A 19,816-nucleotide genomic window follows, 5' to 3' on the forward strand; every position below is an offset into this window, starting at 1 on the left:
AGCAAAGGATTTAATATTACTTTAACAGTGTTTAGAATGAAAAATAAAATTACATCATGAAAATAAAACAGGATTCACTGTCAAGGAAACCTAATACCAAATTCCATAGTTTGAGGTGACTTATTTAAAGACTTCAATTCTACCATCTTTAATAGAGAAAGTTACGACTTTGGGGGATTGTAGTAATGATTAGAAATAGCATGTGTGGAGTACTTGGTCTTCGAAGAGTGTTTAAATAGTGATAGCTATTTATGATGGTTAATTTTAATGCTTTATTATTATTCACCAGTCCACATAAAAGGCAGGTGCTCAAAACACGGGGACTAGCCAAGCCAGGTCAGGAGTGACCTGCCAGTCATCAATATTTACTTAGAAATACAATTGTAAATTTAATATCAGTACAAACACAGCAACACACACTTCAGTCTTCATTTTATTTAATGGAGTTATATTTCCATGTGAAAAAAAATCAGTCTCTAAATTATCTTATGTAATATACAGATCAATGTGAGTTACAGAGCCAGTGGTATAATAGGAACTATTCCCCAGTTACCCTAAATGTTCTCTAGCCCATGCAACTGCTCTCCCCTTACCCAAGCCTGGCTTATTTCTCTCTATCCAAGTCTACTGACAGTTAAAGTCATGATACTCAGGGGAAGGGATACAATGAGCTCGGGAAGAAAAAGTAAAACTGAAAAAACCCACATTTGTAAAAGAAGACTTTTTAAAGAAAAGAGGGGCAGCTATCTAATTTCTACTTTAAAAAACTAATATACCTGAGAAGTAGCCCCTTTACTTTTATTCAGTGATATTAATGGGTTTGTATATATGAAAGATGACTTACCTTAAAGTTTTATCAAATCTTGAATTGTATGTCACATACTGACATAATATCACCTTTATCTTATGGCTTCAGAGCTCTCATAGTATTTTACATTAGCTCACAGTGCATTGTAGCCAGCAAAATAACAGTTACTGACTTCTGATGAAGGATGGTTTACAATACACACAATTTTACAAAAGTAAAATGCCTCTGAGATAATAAAGTCTTTTAAAATAAAACTCCCAAAACAGGGCCTCCCCGGTGGCGCAGCAGTTGAGCGCTGGGTTGCGAAGCTGCCCACGGCCTCTGCAGCGCTGGTTCGATCCCCCTGCCGCCTGCTGCTCCCCTCTGCAGTGTACTTTGGTCCTTCTGCCTGCTCTGCTCCCCGCTCTGGTGAATTCTCTCACCCTCCCACGCTTCTGACTGTACCCAGTGCTTGTAAAAATAAATAAATAAATAATAAATAAATAAATCTTTAAAAAAAACAACGCCCAAAAACAACGCCCAAAACATAGTTACTGAATATTATTTTTCTAAGGCAGGATCCATTTTCTCTTTCTTATCCATACCTCCCCCCACCAAGTACACTATTTCCATAAATCTCTTGGAAATGTATTTTGGTAGATGAAACATTAAGTCCCAAAATATGAGATTTCATAATATGAAAAGTCATTTAAAATGCAATTTTAGTCACCAATGATTACTTTAACTTTGACCATAAACACATATTATGCCATAGCCTCTAGTGAATTTCTCACTTTCTCGAATTGAACCAGTGCAAACAACAAAGACACTGACCTACATGGGCTTGCTGGTCCATTAAATTCTTTGTAGTAATCAAAATATTCCTTTGAAATCTCTTAGGCCAAAGGCATTCTTAAGGGTACTGCCCTAAAGAAATTCTCTTCAGCACAAAACGTTTTTATAATAAAATACACAACAGTAGACCAGCCCATCTAGATGAGATCCCCATGTGGCTTAAAAAAAAAAAAAAATCACAAAAGGAAATGAGGTAATATAAAGGGACTAGAATATTCACTTTCTACCATCAATGTGGTTATTCAAGTTTAATACATTAAAGCAAAATGACATGAGTTTTACCTCAAGTATAGTAATATTGATGGAAGCTGCCGTGTCCCCTTCTTCCAAAATCAGAAAGCCAACTACTGGGACAAAGTCAACATATGGCTCAGCTAAGCTTCCTTCTGTTTGGTTCTTTAAACTCCACATTCCAGGAACTGTGGTATATGTGACATTGACAGCTCCTAATTGAATCAGTTAGGAAAAGAGTTTATGATTAAATTTTAAAGTATCTCATGAACATTTTGCCTTTCCTAAAAAAGCACCAATAGTAGCTTGTACAAGTGAACCCATGTGCTTGCCTCTCATATATCCTTGGCCTTGATCATGTGACGTTTCACTCTGGACAAGGCATACTGCCCTGCCTTAGACTGAGTTTTGCTGTATGACTAGCTTAGGATAATAGTACAAGGGAATGATGATGATGATGATGATATACTAGTTCTGAGTCTACACTTCAGGGGTCTGATATGATTTTTGCTTGTTTTAATGTGCCTATATTTGTCTCGGGGGAAGGATGAGAGGCCTTGTGTGTATAGTGTCACTCTTGACCAAGTCCAGCATTGGATAGAAGAAACACAGCCAGCATATTATTTTAAGCTGCTGAGACATTTTGGCTGCTTATTACACAGCATTTTGTGACAATGACAATTCTTTTCATCTTTTCAACATAAAGAAGTTACAAGTCTGGTCACTAATTACTAAACAGTAAGTTTCACATTCTGTCCTTGACTTATTATAGCTATGGCCTTCATACAGACAAGTCAAATATTTAAAAAGCACCTGCTTGAAAATTCCATTCATTCTAGAGTAACACAGACCTAGAGATCCAAATTCTCTGTTGATGAAAAGCTGGAATGTTAGGTTAGCCTCTTGGAGTAAAACAAGTCTTGATGAAAGGGCAAAATTTAAAACTCCATGTGGTTCATCACTTGCTTCTACCGTCAAGACAGATGCATATCCTTGAGCATCAAGCAGAGCTTGTCCTGCTGGTGGAATTCCTAAAAATGGCAGGGACCAAAAGAAATGGAACAGTGCTTTGTCATGAACTTCTAAATACTTATAACACATGCTGAAACATTAAAATAATCATAAATTGTCCCATTTTTTCACTTCTGTCATAGTAATCTTCAAGTTGACAAAACACCTATATTTAAGGGTTTTTTTTTTTCCCGTAGATAGCAATCAAGAATTTTTTTCACTTGACTTGTAACTGTCACTTGCTATTCTGGTCATCTGAATTAAAGAAATTGAATAGAAACTGAGGAAAGTAACCAGATAATTCTCTCAAAAATTATTACATTTGAATTATGCATATAACTGTTTCAGAATCCAAATTGGTCTACTAGTATAAAAATTTCAGAAAAAGTTCTACTTTTGGAAATTATTTTATTCTGTAAGAAAATAGTTTTAAAAATATTAGATGTTTTCTCTGAGTTCAGAAAGACTCTGAGCTCATTTTTTTAATCTAAGATTTTCATGGGGCAATTTTTAAAGTACTTTTTTTAAATTTGCATGCATCTAATAGATACAGAGAGCAACTTTAAATTTTCTGAAAATAATACACTAGAAATATTTAAAATTGAATTCTGAATTACCATGTGTTCGGACATCATACAGAATGACTTGGTATATTTCTTTCTCCTCAGGAATGTTGTCATCCAACAAATGCACAAATATTGTTTGATTCAATGACCCCTACATGTCAAACAAAAAGAAATTCATGAACACAAACTATCTCCTGCTTTTATCGGCTTTATCAATTGGTCACAAATACATATTCATTTAAAACAAAATTTGTATATAGCTTAAAATTTTAAAACCAGTGACTCATGGGAAAGGAGGTTAAAGTAAATAGGAGTTAATTCTGGAAGATTTTTTAATGAATGTAGGTCTTATCCAATAAGCAATGCAGAACTACTGAAAATTTTAGACAAAGCCGTGAGTTGGGAGCATTTCCATGGTAGTGGTGAACAGGAAAAACGAGCAGGGAAAAGATGACCAGTGCTGCAGGGAAGCTAGTTATTAGAAGCCGGAAGTAGAACTCAATGTAGACAGTTCTAAGGGCTAGGAAAAAGGCTACAGCAGTAGAAATGCAGAAAAAAAGAATTAACATCACCAAAAAAGAACTCATACTAAGTGAGTGAGAAGGAGAGAGAAGAGGATAGTTACAATAACATGCTGCTTTTATAGTTATTTGTCACCAAATCAACTTTCAAAGTATCAAAAAGAGCCTCTAAATGGAAGCTAACAAATATAGTAGATGTACACAGGCCACGAAAAGACATTTGTTTTTAGAGATTCATTTGCTGTTGTTGTGCATGTTAAGTTCTAACATAGTAAAGAGCAAGGGAAGAGGGATACGCACAATCCATCAGCTTCAGAATGACACAGTTGTCACCAACAGTGGGCGGCCAGTAGAGGGGCAAGACAATTTCACTCAAATACAAATTCAACATTTTCTGTTTACTTAAAGATCTAACGAAGCACATATGGAAAAACAACCCCCTTCCTGGAGTCTTAGAAATTCTTCATTTAAACAATGTTCTTCCTTCAGCTTTCTATGCAAGTGTCTTTCCCATCACTCTCTTAATCCTTGTTACATAGTCTACCCTCACATACATCATTTCCTTTGATATTTGCGGTAAAGTTTTTCTTTGTGGTATTACCTCAGGAAAGAAGAGTTGTCCAGTAAAGTTATCAAAATTGAGTTTGAGATCTTGCCCAACAATTTTCCAATTAACAGTAATATTTCCTCGACCAGGAGGTGTTCTTATCACATGGAATTGCAAAATGTCCCCTGCAAATGAAAAACAGATTGAGTAAATGTTCAATGGAAAATGTACTTAACATATAAACTCAACAAAACCCAAATCCCAAACATGCAATCATTGCATAGTACCTTTTCCAAGAACAAACATTACATAACTATTATGTTTTGAATTTTCTAGAAACTTTATACATGCTTATTTATTAACACAGGGATCTCACTTCTAAATAATTCCATTTAGCAGAACTTCAGGAAGTTCAGTATGTAAAAGTTATAAAAGCACATGCTAAAATGAGAAATACAAACTTTGATACACTCCAAAACATGCACCAGAACCTTAATGTTCTGTAAATTCAAGAAAATAATGAAGTACTCGTGGTCAAAATCAGTAATAAAGTAATAACACAAGTTCTTCCTTCACTTCTCAAAAGGACACAAATTCCTTACACTGATATACAATGTGATTTTACACAATGCGCATAAAAAATGCTTGCCAATACCTGAAAATCACATTTCTTTAGATTGTAACTTACTTATGCCATCAATGATTTTGTTTTACAAAGAGAAATACAAAGGAAAGGTGTCAAGTCTGTATCAACCTCTGTTACTTAAACAAAGTTACAGTGATCTTCATGTAATACTTAGCAAAACTGAGGGACAGCCCAATAGCCACTTCTTTTAAATTGCTCAAGTGGAAAGTTAGCTCCCAAGGAGTATTGCTAATAGCCGTGTTCGTGGCTGCTGAAAATTTGCTCCATAATGAATGTGACGATGAATATAATTAAGGTATGTATACTAGTGACCTATATCACTAAAAAAAATTATGACAAGTGAAATGATTCTGAAAAGGCTTTAAAAAAACACATCCTTATCTATAGCACAGATACAGGTTTGAAATCCATGTATATGCATTAGAAATGTCACTATACTTAGTTATCCAAAAAAGTAAATACTCTGACACTTCCTGAACAAGTGGAATAGTAAAATAAACAGCCTTTTCAAATGTTAGGATACCATAATTTTATCTCTGAAGATAATACAACTAAACAAGCATGACTAAAAAAAGGTTTCTTAAGTTATCATTGACTAATTTTCAAATTACATTCATTTCAATAACTGAAAAAAAAACAATTTTCATACTAAATTTAAACACATGAAACTTTAATAGAATGAATTATTCTGGGACAGTGGTGAATAAAAGAAGGCAAAATCACCAGAAAGTCTTTTAAATATGATTTCTTTAAACACTTCAACATTCAATGTATATATTTTTGTAACTGTGTCAATACCAAACAATTTCAGTCACCATTACACATTAGTAGACTATGTCCTGCTTTTCTTTTTTTCAAAAAGACATAGGGGCTGCTAGTTAGGAATCAGATCAGGTTAGAATATTAGTGAAAGACTGTGTGCAATCAGCCAAAATGGCTAGCATAGAATTTAAGATTAGTTCATATGGATAGCTCATATGAGTGAAGTATTGATGCTACTACAAAACCTTGGAGTGTCTCTATTGTACACCATGTAGAATAGCTTATAGAACTGGTTTGTGTTGAACAACAAGAGTTATTACTGAAAAAACAGTCCCTCAGAGGTGTTAAGCTATATCAACCACAGTGTTTTCTGGTGTCACAATAAAAAGGTTTATAGAGTCATGATTTTCAAATTTTTTTAAATCATAACCTAATAATACTTCAAAAAGTATGGCAGTTTGATTAAGGGCTAAAAATGCAAAGGGAATACAAGTAGCAAGAAGACAAAAAATAAATCAATGAAAAAAATAAAAAATCCATGTTCAAGGTAAACTTGTAAGTACAATAAAAAAAAAATGGTGGCAAGATTATACACAGATTTGGGAATAGCCACATCATTAAAAGGTCAGATAGCTCAGGAAAGAAAAATTAAAAACCCTCCTACAAATTCACTGCATGTTAAATATTCAAAGTCTAAAACCACATAACAATATCTTTGAAATATTTAACAAGTTCCTGTGGAAGTAACTTGCAATAACATATTGCAAAACACACAATTTGCAACAACATACACACAAATACACATTAATAAAAGGTAGAGTATTACTTAAATGCATATTCTTATAAGCTTATTGCAAATCATGCTCAATGCATGGTGTGAAAATTTTCCTAATAATGAAAGAAAGGCATTAACTTTGCCTATTTAAGGCAGACTCCCATGAACCAAGTCCATTTAAAATGCCACAGTTACATCCCACATCAATAAAGAGTCCAAGAACAGTCATAAGAACAGGAAAACTTAGTACTTAGCCTTCTAAATACAAGGGGAAGGACAGACAAAAAAATACTGGACACAGGTTATAATTTTCACAATATACATTTCAGAAGGCACTACACTGCCTTCTAGTTTTTGCCCAAGATGAATGCGTAAGAACTTGCAGCACAAGTTCGATCCCTAGCCTGGGAGTTACCCACATGGCACAGCAGACCTCTCCTGCCTCGCCTGCTGCTCCCCTCAGCAGTGCATTTCAATAGATCTGCCTGTTCTGCTCCCCACCCTGTCTCTGGTGAATCCTCTCAAACCCCCACACCTCTGGCCTGTACCCCAGTTCCTGTATGCATAAATAAATAAATCTTTTTAAAAAGACCTGCAGTGTTCACCAGAAGCTGGTGATACATTTCATTGCAAAGCAGTTCTATCACACAGGGTCTAGAACTGGCAGATAAGGAATAAGAAAGTAAGATGCTTTAAATCACCCTAAAGAGTTTTGTCAACTTATTCCCAACACAAGCCAAGTTTCTTTTTACAATGGTTAAGTGCCAACTATAAGGTACATAAAAATAAGAAAAAACTAAAGTACAAAAAACATTTTAATAGAGACATGTATATAAGTATACATGTATACATATACTATCCAAATTGATTGCCCTCTATAATAAATGGAAAATGTTTTTAAAAATAACTATAGGACTATACATAATGTAGGACACAAACCTTGAATATGAAGAATTAAGGGAAAAACTGGAGTGCTTCTCAGATAGCAATTCTATATGATTTTTAAAAGAATCACATTTCTTTTTCAAATCTTTGCCTGAAAATGATTCATGCAGTCTTTGAGAAAGGGAAAAAAAATTAAATCCATTGAACATGGTATGATGATTATGATGCTACTGTTAGGTGACTGCAAAATATCTAACATGGATTTATAAAGGGCACATTTATGCACTTTGCAACCACAGTGAAAATCTATTTTCCCATATTTTAAAATTCTGCCCATTACATTTGAAAGAAAGTAATATTTATCACTGGGGTTCTGCCCAATTGCTCTAGGACAAAATCAGGGAAATACAATTCTACAAAATTAAATATATTGCTAAATACTAAGACAATTCCTCCCTGTGGATCAAAGAAAACATTCTAGAAATGTTAGTTCAGCATATCTACTCTTTACATCTATTCACATAAATAAACCTCCAACACTAGACCAAAAGCAATCCTAACACTGCTAAAAACCCACATGACATGACTTCCTTATGGTTTGTTTAGTGGTTATCTTTGTAGAATCACCAAAAAGTTATCATGGTGATAGTTATCATTAATTCATTAATTTCCTTTAGTAAGCTTACTCTCAACACACTATGCAATTTTCATGGTAATATAAAGAATACACATAAAATACTGAATTCTCAAGGTTAAATATATTTTTGAAAAAAAGAAAATTAACAGACATTAAGAAAAGACCTAAGCATAAAAAGTAAAATGACCCCTAAATTTATTAAAGGTAAAAAATTAAAGGGCACTTGGGCAATAAAGTAATTCATTGTTTTCTTTCCTGTACCAAACACATTGTTACAGATTACTCTGCTAATGCAAATTTTTTTTTACCAATAATACATTTAGATCATTTGTTTTAATTACTATCAACAGTTTTTTCTCTGTTATCCTGCAGATATTTAGTTGTTGAAAATTATAAAGATGACAATCTGGTTTCCAAGTTAAGTTTGCCCAGCACAGGTACCAAAGCCTGCAGCTTCTCCAAAATGATGTGGTACCCAGCTGATAAGCTTAGGTCTCTTCAAAACCCTCTAACCCATCAGTACCATCACTGTCTGACTCACAGGATACACTTCCATGACACTAATTACTTTACAGTTAAAATCCCTTAAGTTTGATCCAGGACACCTGAATTCTTTTGTATTCTTAAAAATATTCCATCGTATTACTGAAAGTCACATACCTATTCTATTGCTAAGTTCCCCTTTAAATCTATTCCTACTTGATTCATGATCTTATTCATACCCTCCATACCACCACTGTTTTATTCTTGTCTTCTATGTTATTTTCTTTCCTGTATTTCATCAACAAAAACACAAATCCAAAATATTCCTATTTAATCTGTTCTTACCAATTGTTCTTTTTCCTTGCTCTCATAGCCAACAGGCAGATTATCTCTTAAGGCAGTGTTTTCAAGGTTAATGAAGTGAAGAACTGGTCTTTGTTTGTTTTGTTTGCCCTAATCTATCCTAGAAGGACATTTTCATAAAATGCTTAGAGAAGTTAGGTAGCAAATTTTTAAAACCACACAGGTGAAATATGTCTATAGAGATCACTTGGATATCAGAGCAAAATGGAATTATAAAATTTCTAGAAAAAGTTATTTCAATTTCTGAGTTTATCTATACAAGCCAGTAGCATCAATATGAGGACCATACTTTGTGGGGCACTGCCTATAGGCTTCTATATCCTGTCCTTCTGTCAACCTTAGACATATGCTTCGAATCCCAAGTTCTTCTTTTAAAATTCTCTACAGTTACTACTATTTCCCTTTGTTCATATGGGAATCTAATCTCAATGGCTCTCCCTGTCAGTGTAAGACATATGGATTACTTTCTTAGGGTAAGTAATGAAGTCACACTTTAACCCCAGTCACTTCCCACCTCTGTGGCAGAGACTCCGCTCAGGTTTTCCCTTCCCATCACCTTGTCCTGGAGTTCACATGGCTCTCTCCTGAACAACTTCCTCTATCCACAAAGGTCTGATTGATTTTTCCTAACTTCAACTACTATGTTTTAAAAAAAATCCAGCTTCCACTTGAATCTGAGATAATCAGATTCTCTCACTAATTTCCTTCTCTTACATAAACATTTTTACTCAAATTTATTATTCTGACTCAAGTCACTTGAAATATTTACCAAAGGTGACTAAATTGTCAAGTTTTGAGGTACATATAAATTCAAGCAAAACAAAGTCTTATCTCACAGGGCCCCTTAATGGCATGAGCTGTGGATTCATACAGCTTTGGCTTTAAGCTCCACTGTAAATAACTGTTCATGTCTCTAAAATTTAGTTTCCTTATGTGAAAATCTAGTACACTATTACACCATTTCACAAGACAGTTGTTAAAATTAAAATGGATGTGAAATGTCTGGCACACAAAAATCACGCAATAAATGTCATTGCTGTAGTCATTAACTTTCTTGAAGTGATTTTTCACTTGTAGTATATTAAATATAATTTATATTTACTTGTAATATATTAAAAATAATTTGAGAGTGGATGGTTTGTCTTTAGACTGAACTTACAGCAACATGTTAATCACTTGGACTTACAGCAACATGTTAATCACTATTTTCATGCCTACGTGAGATTTTTAAACCATGAATATCATGAAAGGGTATTGGAAAATATCTCAGATATTGAATCAATGAGTGAAAAAACTTGCAAGTTGGAAATAAGTAAAAATGTGATGGACACTAAAATGCATTCAGTTTCCAGCACAGCCAGTAACTAGTTGTAGGACTTTGTCAAATCACTAAATCTGTGTTTCCTGCTGTCAAATAGAAAACAAATTGTGTGTTCTAAGTCCTTTACATTTCCTAACTCACCAAAGTATAATTATTTTCTTCTAATTCTAGATACAAGTTTCAGTGAAATATACTAGGAATACCAGTTTTATATCCTCTAAGCATAGTCAAAGACAAAAAACACTGCTATGTTTGAAGCAAATAAAAAAAAAATCAACTCATACAAAATATTATGTATATCTTTTGGAATATTCAGAATCCAAGAATTATTGCTTTTTAAGAAGAAATGTATTTTTTTTAATTTGGCACCTTATTCACAAAATACATGAATATAATATAAAATCTAAGCTAAACTATTGATACTACAAACTACCATTTGTGTTAAAGAAGTCAGTGTCTCACTGTTTAATATCAACAGCTCCCAATGGGCATATACACATTTATTATGAAATATGCTAAGCACTTTACATAAAGGTCACTTAATCAAGACAAAGAAACTGACAAATTAAGTAGTATTTCCCATCAATTAACAGATGAGACATTGAGCATCCCGAGTTTGATTAATCTCTTAAAAATGTTAAGAGTAGGGAGTGGCAAGCTAGAACACAATACCAATCTGCAAGGCTCTTAAAAGCTAAACACATCACAGTATAGCCCTCTCCCAAGTAAGTTCCATGCACATGAGCATACACAGCTCTACAAAATAACAGAAGAAAAAAAAATAGAGACTTTAAATGATATCTGTGGAAAAGAGAATGAATGCGCTCAACAAAAAAAGGAACCCACCTTCAAGACCTATGACAGATCTGGAAGCTGTCTGAAAGCTAACAATTCCTGCCACATTGTCATTGGCCAAAATGTTCACTTTAACAGTGTCGGAACTGGGCAAAATTCTACTTCCACCTTCAGTGTCCACCAAAGTAACTATGATACTTTCATCATCCTCTGGCTCAGAATCATCCAAAATGGTTAAAATGGCTATCTTCTTGGTTTCACCTATTAGAAAGGGGGTGGGTATCAGAAAAACCAATGGAACAAAACCATCAATAAGAATTCAGAGACACCCAAATTAACTTCTATTTGAAAAAAATCAAAAATATGAAAGTTAATTATCATAGTTCAATATCATGAGTAGTATTAGTGCCACTAAAAGCAAACGTTATATGCTAACACATCTTTTCACATATAAAACACTGAATTTCATTAATGTGGTTAGATTGTAGAAAAGGACATTCTGAATTATGGAAAAGAGGTGGAATTATTTGAAAGATTCATTTTATTCCCAGACCGTACTAGAATAATAATCTAGCTAGGGAAAGAGCTTCCAAAGCCTCTTCTGTTTAGAAACAACTCCCCCAAGGAGGATGGAATTTCATTTTCATTCTGGTATTCATCTCCTTGAAAGGTCATCAAGCCAATACAACCCTAACAAACCAGGAACACCTAGGGATGTGGTCACAACCGGAATCAGAAAAAGAATAGCATATTTTGAGCATAACAATCAGCCTAAATGAAGTGAGTTTAGGTAATTAGATGAGAGGACAGCATCAAATATGAGTTTCCAAGATGTGGGGCAATAAATGAAGAAGGCCGAAGCAAAATTCAAAGGGATGAGTGACAATAACAAGGGCTTAACAATTTTGCAGTTTGTTCTAGGACCCTACTAGAGGGCAGGCACCACTGAATACCCATAAACACAATACTGCATCTGATGTTCAACTTGTGGTGACCCTCATACAATTCCTTGTGACATTCTGAAAGATGAAAAAGTGAAAAAAGGCAATAAAAAGAAAAGGGATAAAAAAAATGTTGCTCTTTTGACCCTGCTGCAGTTTTATCAATTCACGGTAACAAGACTGCCTCACTATCTAAGAGTCTACACTGACTATAAATATAGTCCATTTTGTTACAATTCAAGATAATAATTTGTATAATGCTATTACTTCCAATGCAAACTTTCTTTGTAGTTACCAAAGCCAATAGAAAGTCTAACTTAAAATTTTCATCTCCATTCCCTCCTCATTTAATTTTCATTAGGTCCTCCAAAATAGGCAGAAAGGTTAGCAGATGGAACCCATCAAGTTCCATTATTCTCAAAATGATTGCCAGGAAATAACCATCATAGAAATACTTCCTTACTATTTTCTAAAAATTGTTCTAGAACATACTTATTAGATTATTCAGAAAAGTATGTTATAGATGCATCAACATCTGCAAAACTTTCAAAAAAGTGTATATATTAAAGTTAAAAAATGCAATAAATTTGTCTAAGATCAAAAATGTAAATAACATTTACCTCATTTTTTGTCTATCCTAAAGTTTTTATGAGTATCCATTACTTGTCCCTCAGAAAAACACTTTATTGAAAAATTGAAAGGGCTTTATATAGTTTAAATAAAAATTCAAACAATGATCTCAGTAAACTTTTTTCCACCAAAAGAAAATTATCTTAAGCAAATGCATTTTTCAAATTTTTAAATATAAGAGGATTCAACCAACTCCGGAAAAAAAGCAACAGTAAAACTGACCCTAATTCTAATCTAATCTGTTGGTCAAGTTATCTTACAATATATTGCTCATGAAAATGTGTAAACATAATCCCAAATAAGTATCAGAACAACATTATAAACAGATCTATCATAGGCTTAATTTAATATGAAGTCGCTAGACCTTTGGTGATAAGCATGTGGTGTATACAGATGATGTGTAAGTCTGTACACATGAAACCTATATAATTTTATAAACCAATGTTGCTTTAGTGAAAACAAAAATAAAATGAATTAGGCACCAAAATTCATACTAATTATACTTAGAAATTATATTCATTGAAGATTTACCCTGATTTGTCTAGTGCATATTAAAAAGCCTCCCAGTTAATAATTATCTCTCTAGCTAACAATGTTTACTACACATAGGTTGTCTGTAGATACATGACTCATTCCTACAATTTCCCTTACAAAATTAGAACTTGCCTTGAGTGGCCTCTATGTTTCCTTAAAGGCACTGTTATCACATCTAAAGAGAAAAAGTTACAACTTTCATGAAAATCTCTTGAAAAGATATATAAGTAGGATCACACGCCAGCCTATAGGTCACATAAACCATGAACAAGCTAAATAACTTCTATTTTTTTCAAAACCATACTTTTTCATAACAGGAATATACCAAATAAGAATTCTTAGGAACACTGTCATAAAATATGATTATGACAACTTTACCAGGGGGAACGGAAATCCATTTAGAACTAACACTTACCTTCAGCAAAAGTGAGAATGTCTCCAGCACCTGTAAAATCGAAACCTTCAGTAGCAGTGCCACCAATAACACGCCATTCAACTGTCACTTGACCTAGGCTCCCCCCTGTCCTGTGGATCATCAGCTCCACTGTGGCTTGGGGCTGCTCCTGAACTTCAACATATAAACCATCTTCTGAGGTATTGGGACTGATACTGTAGATCACAAACACTCCAAAGGCATCACCATTTAATGCTATGACAACTGTAGAAGTATTTGGCTCTCCTATGGTTGGCTGGTTATTAAAACTGGCTGTGATGTTCATAAGGTGAACCTCAAGGAGAGTAATTAGGAAACTCTCGTCCATCTCTGGGACATCATCAGGAAGAATAGAGACTGTGAGATTTGCAAATTCATCACCTTCCAGCATTATGGCCCATTGTCTTGTCACAGGCTCATAGTCACTGCCAGCCACAGCCTGACTGCTGAAAAGGGAAGCTACCTTGGTCATGTTTTTCCTGTAGGTCCAGAAGTCTGAGTTGTTAAGAGTTGGGCTGATCCATGATGTCATCCAAAAACACTGGGGACCCTCAGAAGCATTGAGAAATGAAAACGCTGAACATGCATGTTCTCTGAGGCACAAAGTGGCACAGGTATACTGGGGTTCCTCCACTGCAGAGACATTCACCCAAGTTCTCCAAAGCATGTCAGGTGCTCCTTGAATTGGTGGCTCATAGTAAAACAGTAAATCTTGACCTTCCTCAACTGCAAGAGTCACTACATCAACATCGGAAGTGCTGTAGAATAGCAACAGTTGACCAAAGTGCCCTCCGCTAAAACGTGGAGTGACAATTAAAAAACAGGATAAGCATTCAAAGCAATGTGGACAACATACAAGGAAGAGAAATGCTGATGGCAGTTTTCACTTTTTAAATGTATAAAGGACTAGCATGAACAAAATTGTATTTCTCAATATATTTGCCTTTCAATATTGCCTTCATATGTAAGGAAATCTGCTAGTTTTCAAATACTTATCTTTAACCAAACTATGAAAATATTTTGCAAAGTATGCAAATCATAGCCATTTCAGAATTAAACAGAATTAGAAAATTAATTTTCATGACTAGATTTCACTGAAACAAAGGAACAATGATAACAGCATGAGTACATTTCTGACGAAATGTAATTAGTTGCCACAATGTCCCAAGGCCCTCATTTTCTATTTCTGAAAGAGCTCAAGGAACTAACTGTATGCTGCCTTATAGAAATGCAGAAAAAAAAAAGTCAGCCCCTTCATACAATCTCTAATTATGCCTTAATTTAGCATCTAGGTATACTTAAGTTCTCATTCAAACAAGTCACAGATTAGAGCAAGGAATTTCTGGAATTCAAAGGCTCAGTGATGTACAATCCATTTCACTGACAATAGGTATGATAAATATAACGGGTTATTTATATTAATAGGCACACTTTGAGTAAATTATAATCTATAAAATAATTCATGTTACAGAATACCCACAAACCTAAAATATTTAATAGTGCAAGAGATGCTTTCCCATACCCCCAATTCCCACCACCCCTACATTTGCAAGCAGCCATCTCATATACCTTCGCCTGACAGTTATGTTAGCACAGGAACTTCTCTCCAGAGGTTCTTGAACACGATAAAGTGACTGAACAAAGGCTACTGTACCATAGGGATTATCATTGGCAGGAATAATAATATTTGCCACTCGATCTAACCCAATAGTACCTCCACCAGAGGCATCAGTTAGCTGCACTTCGATAACCTAGAAATACAGTGAAAATTTCCTTAAATCCCAGGTCTGAAATTAGAAAAAGAATGATGCAGGGCTGGAGAAATCATATATACACACACAAGTACAAGATCAAAATAGAAGGTGTGTTCTCAAACATCCCCATTACATTTACAAACTCAACAAGTAACAAAATAGTCCAACATCAACTTCTAATAAAAGAGCATGATTATACTTAAATACAGGCTGTTTAAGTTCCTTAATATTAAGTTATACAATATTGTGAATCAATTTTTAATATCTCTAAGTCATTTCAATCATATCCTTTTCTGTCCTCTACCTTTTTATTTCGGGCAAATATGTGTTTTTATGAATAGTTGTTACGTCTCACAGGATCATAAATGGAAATTTTGACAAATTTAAAACAAAGAACACATCAGAAGGCCACTTAAATTTAAAGGAAAGAAATGTTTTGTGTGTACTACTATCCATTATTTTAGAAGTGAATAGTGACACAATTAGCATTATTCAGATGAAACTATGGAACTTCTCTTCCATGAAAATTTGATACTGTTAAAGTCTAATTACTACCAAAAGTAATTTTATTAGAGCTAGGCTTTAATACTTGAATTTCATAAAATAAAATTATCTTTCAGCCAATATGTGTTAGTGATGAATCAGCTTCGCTACTGAGACTATCTTATTTGCCACCTTGCTTCTTTATCGTGAAAGATAAATATCAGGCAGCTATATCTAGCATTGTATTTGTCATATAGTAAATTCTCAAAAATGCTGAAGAATAAATATGAACTAATGAGTTGAAAATCTACATTTAATTGAAACTCACTGGCCCACATTCAAGACAAAGGGAATCTGGACACAAGCAAATTAATAGTTAATATGGAGCAATCTAGTATACTTATGACATGAATTTGAACACATATTTAGTCATTTAACCAAATTATTAAATTATACAATGTAATAATACAAAAGCAATCTTACACTAGTAAACTGACATGTGTATAAGAGTTAGTTTTAAAATATTCTTGTTTTTGCTGACATTCTCTATCAATTTCACAATAACAGCACAGCCATCTTTTCTAGTTCACTATAAGACAAGCATGATTTACAGTGTCATTCTATACTAGCCATTCCTCTCACCTCTTCAATCTCCGGAACGTCGTCAGCCAGGACCTCTAACAACAAGGTTTGAATGGTTTCCCCAGGGGCAAAGGTCACATTACCTGAGACAACTCGCAGGTCGCCAGTAGCAAGCTGTCCATTAATGGTGGCAACCCACTGAACAGTAACATTGCCGAGTGTCCCAGAATTTCGAATTATTGGCAGGTTTACCTTCACTGAGTTAAACTCAGGTTCCTCTACAATAAGTTTAGTAATCTGAAAACCTAAAGAACAGAGCAGAGTTAATCTCAAAATTAAAGTAAAAGTGAGTCAACAAAGCTAACCAAGTCTCAGCCTAGAGTTGATTCTTTCTCCCCAAACAATCTAGATAATCATCAGAAAAATCAGAGGAAGCTGCAGTGACACAGGTTAGTCAGGTCTGCCAAAATTGCCAAACTTGTTCTCATTTTGATAGAAGCAGAAATCAGACATTCAGATCCTCATAGCAATCAGGGATATACCAGTCATGAACAATATGGGTCTAGTAAATTCTGTGACTAACTACAGGATCCAAGCCTTAATGCAAAGAAGCAGTTTCGTTTTTGTTTGTTTGTGGTTCGCAATTTTGCTAGCATAATTGATACTATGTGGGAAAGGGGGCTTGATGTTGCCAGATTTTTTCCCACTAATCAAAAAGCTCAGAAATCCAGATTTTTGTGTAAATTTCTAAATTTTCTGAAGAACTATCTGAAGAACTGTCTGATTTAAAAAACACATGTAGGAGCCAGAACTAACCTAAAAGTCTAAAATGTTGTGACATCCATATTTATGCTAAGAGGTTGATTTCTTGATTTTTAAAACTACTGATCACTGCTAGAGATTTTACAAGGCATCCTATATATGTCAAAAGTAGCAGGTTATAAAAGGAAACATGATTAAATCAACCCCAAGTGTCTAGAAATAAATATATAATCTATACAGAAGTAAAAGACACAAACTAGACTGTTACCAAATAATCCATAGGGGTCATCAGAGGCTTCAATAATAATGATTGCCTCTGTTAACACCCCTAGTTTGGCGCCTCCTGTTGTTTCATTCAGTAGTTGCACGAGAAAAGTTTCTTCCAGCTCAGGGTGGATGTCATTAATGATATATATTGGCACAGCCTTACTGGTTTCCCCTTCTAGCAAGACCACATCCGATGAAGCTATACTATAATCTTCACCTACAAAGGCAAAAAGAAAAATGCTCATATTTATTCTAGAATATGAAGATATCTTACATACTAGGAAAAATATAATTACATATCAAATTTCATGGATATACTTACGATTTTTTCATATTGACTTCATTTATTCTAAACAAGATTTTTTTCCCTTTTACCAGAAAAATTTAATGTCATAAAGTAATGAAAAAACCTCCTAAGAGTGTTCAATTCCTCTACTTTTTAGAAACATGGTTTGTACTATTTGCCATAAACAGATATAATATGGTTATAGATCAGACATAGACAAAGATGTATAGTGATTCATCCATTGCCACAGATGGTACCTTATCCACACACACACACACACACACACACACACAAATATTCACAGTACCTTTAGAACAAAGAACAAAACCAAAATTCTTATCTAACTCTTGCGCCAGCAAGCGCAGGGCAAGTTTACTATTGATTAGGACAGATAAAGAGCCCTGGAGCTCTTAGTGGATTTTACAGGTTTTAATGCTCTTGCAGGTCACCAGGTACACAGGCACACCAGGCAGGAAGGCTGGCATTTATAAGGAGGCAGGCAAGCAATGGAGCCTCGAGACCCCCATGAATTTTTACATTTTCTTTGTGTTCTCTCTGGTGTTCTCTTGTGGTCTTGCCTCTTCTGTAGTCATGCCACTCATCCTTTCAGTTATCTTTATAGGCCTGACCTCTATCTAGGCTCAAGTGTACACGCGCAAACACACATGCTCCAGGTGTCCACAATCAACACATGATCCCTGCACGGATGCTACCCAGTGCCTTCTCCAGCAACACAATCAAGGCCGCAGGTGATAGCCACAGATTAAAAAACATAATTCACTTACCATACAATCCACCCCCCTCAGGTTTTTTTTACGGTACTATGTATCCTCATTCTTCCACAAGTTTCCCTTGGCAAATGTGGAATACCACAGCCACAAGCGCAAAAGTAAACAGAATGCAACTGAATAGAACAGAATACAACTACACCTAGCCACTAGGTTAGGGCACTGACCTAGGGGCAAAAAGAGAAGGTTACTGGAACCAACAAACATCCATCAGGTCTGCTACCACTCATGCAAGTGAGCTGCAAGCCATTCTATTTACTCATGGCATCTGTTGTCACAGGCCAGGAGCCATTAGGCTTCCTGGATCTCTGGCTGTGGCCTCAGCTACCAGCCATATGCTATATCCATCCCAGGGTGTACTCTAAGACTGGCAACACACACACTTGTAGTGGCAGGAAGGCCACTAAGGTTTTCTGATCCAGCAGACCAGATAAAGGAGTCCTGGAGCCCTCAGTGGCTTTTAAGGCTTTTATTGGGATTTACCAGGTACATGGCAGGCAGGAGTGCTGGGGACTGACCAGCCTCCCAGTCCTCAGCAAGTCTTCACTCCTTCTGGGCTCTCAGGCCTTCTCTCGCATTCTCTCTGCTTCTCTGCTCTCCTCGTGGTTCTGCTTCTGGTTCTCTCTTTTGCTCTTATTCTATTCTCTGGTGTCCCCATGACACCGCCCTTATTAGCCCAGTCTCTCAGCACAGGTGAATCCTATCTACATATGCTCACACCCTACTCCAGGTGCCCGCCATCAGGCATGCATTCAGGACTGTAAGGATCCATCATCAATCCTAGTGGCGGGAGGGCAGAAAAGCCTGATACTCTTTCACTTACCCTACAACACTCTATACTCTTTTGGGGGTAATCACTCAATCCCCAGGGGTATTCACACTGCTGTCATTCCAACATTTGGCTTTCAGTCACCAATGTGACAAGCAGACCCTTCAACTAAGGCCAACCCTTTGCACATGGGTCAAGGACCCATGGATAGCAAGCTCCACATATGGCCTCTCTCCAGCACCCCCTCCAGCTGTGGTCACCACTACAAGCCAAGTTTCCCACCCATCCTTCAAGGACGGGTTCCTCAGCACCTCACCCTTATTCCAAAGTGAAAAGGGCATTACCCATTGGTGATTTTAAGAAGCTTGCTTGCCTTCTTTAGCATCATTTCAGCTGCTTAAC

At 35.4% G+C, this 19,816-nt stretch overlaps 1 protein-coding gene across 1 annotated transcript in view; it reads right to left on the reverse strand.

Moving 5' to 3' along the window:
• Nucleotides 1-19,816, reverse strand: part of ADGRV1 (adhesion G protein-coupled receptor V1) — a gene marked incomplete at both ends in the record, with an annotated part of 443,017 nt that overhangs the window by 352,788 nt on the left and 70,413 nt on the right. Inside the window, 9 exons of the mRNA XM_084233539.1 lie at nt 1,925-2,088; nt 2,725-2,904; nt 3,502-3,601; nt 4,573-4,703; nt 11,237-11,446; nt 13,706-14,517; nt 15,293-15,474; nt 16,603-16,847; nt 17,573-17,788. Coding sequence (XP_084089665.1) covers nt 1,925-2,088; nt 2,725-2,904; nt 3,502-3,601; nt 4,573-4,703; nt 11,237-11,446; nt 13,706-14,517; nt 15,293-15,474; nt 16,603-16,847; nt 17,573-17,788 — 2,240 coding nt within the window. The remainder of the gene's footprint in view (nt 1-1,924; nt 2,089-2,724; nt 2,905-3,501; nt 3,602-4,572; nt 4,704-11,236; nt 11,447-13,705; nt 14,518-15,292; nt 15,475-16,602; nt 16,848-17,572; nt 17,789-19,816) is intronic.

The sequence above is a fragment of the Talpa europaea genome, assembly GCF_964194135.1.
Source record: "Talpa europaea genome assembly, chromosome: 5".
In the NCBI taxonomy this organism is placed as follows: Eukaryota; Metazoa; Chordata; class Mammalia; order Eulipotyphla; family Talpidae; genus Talpa; species Talpa europaea.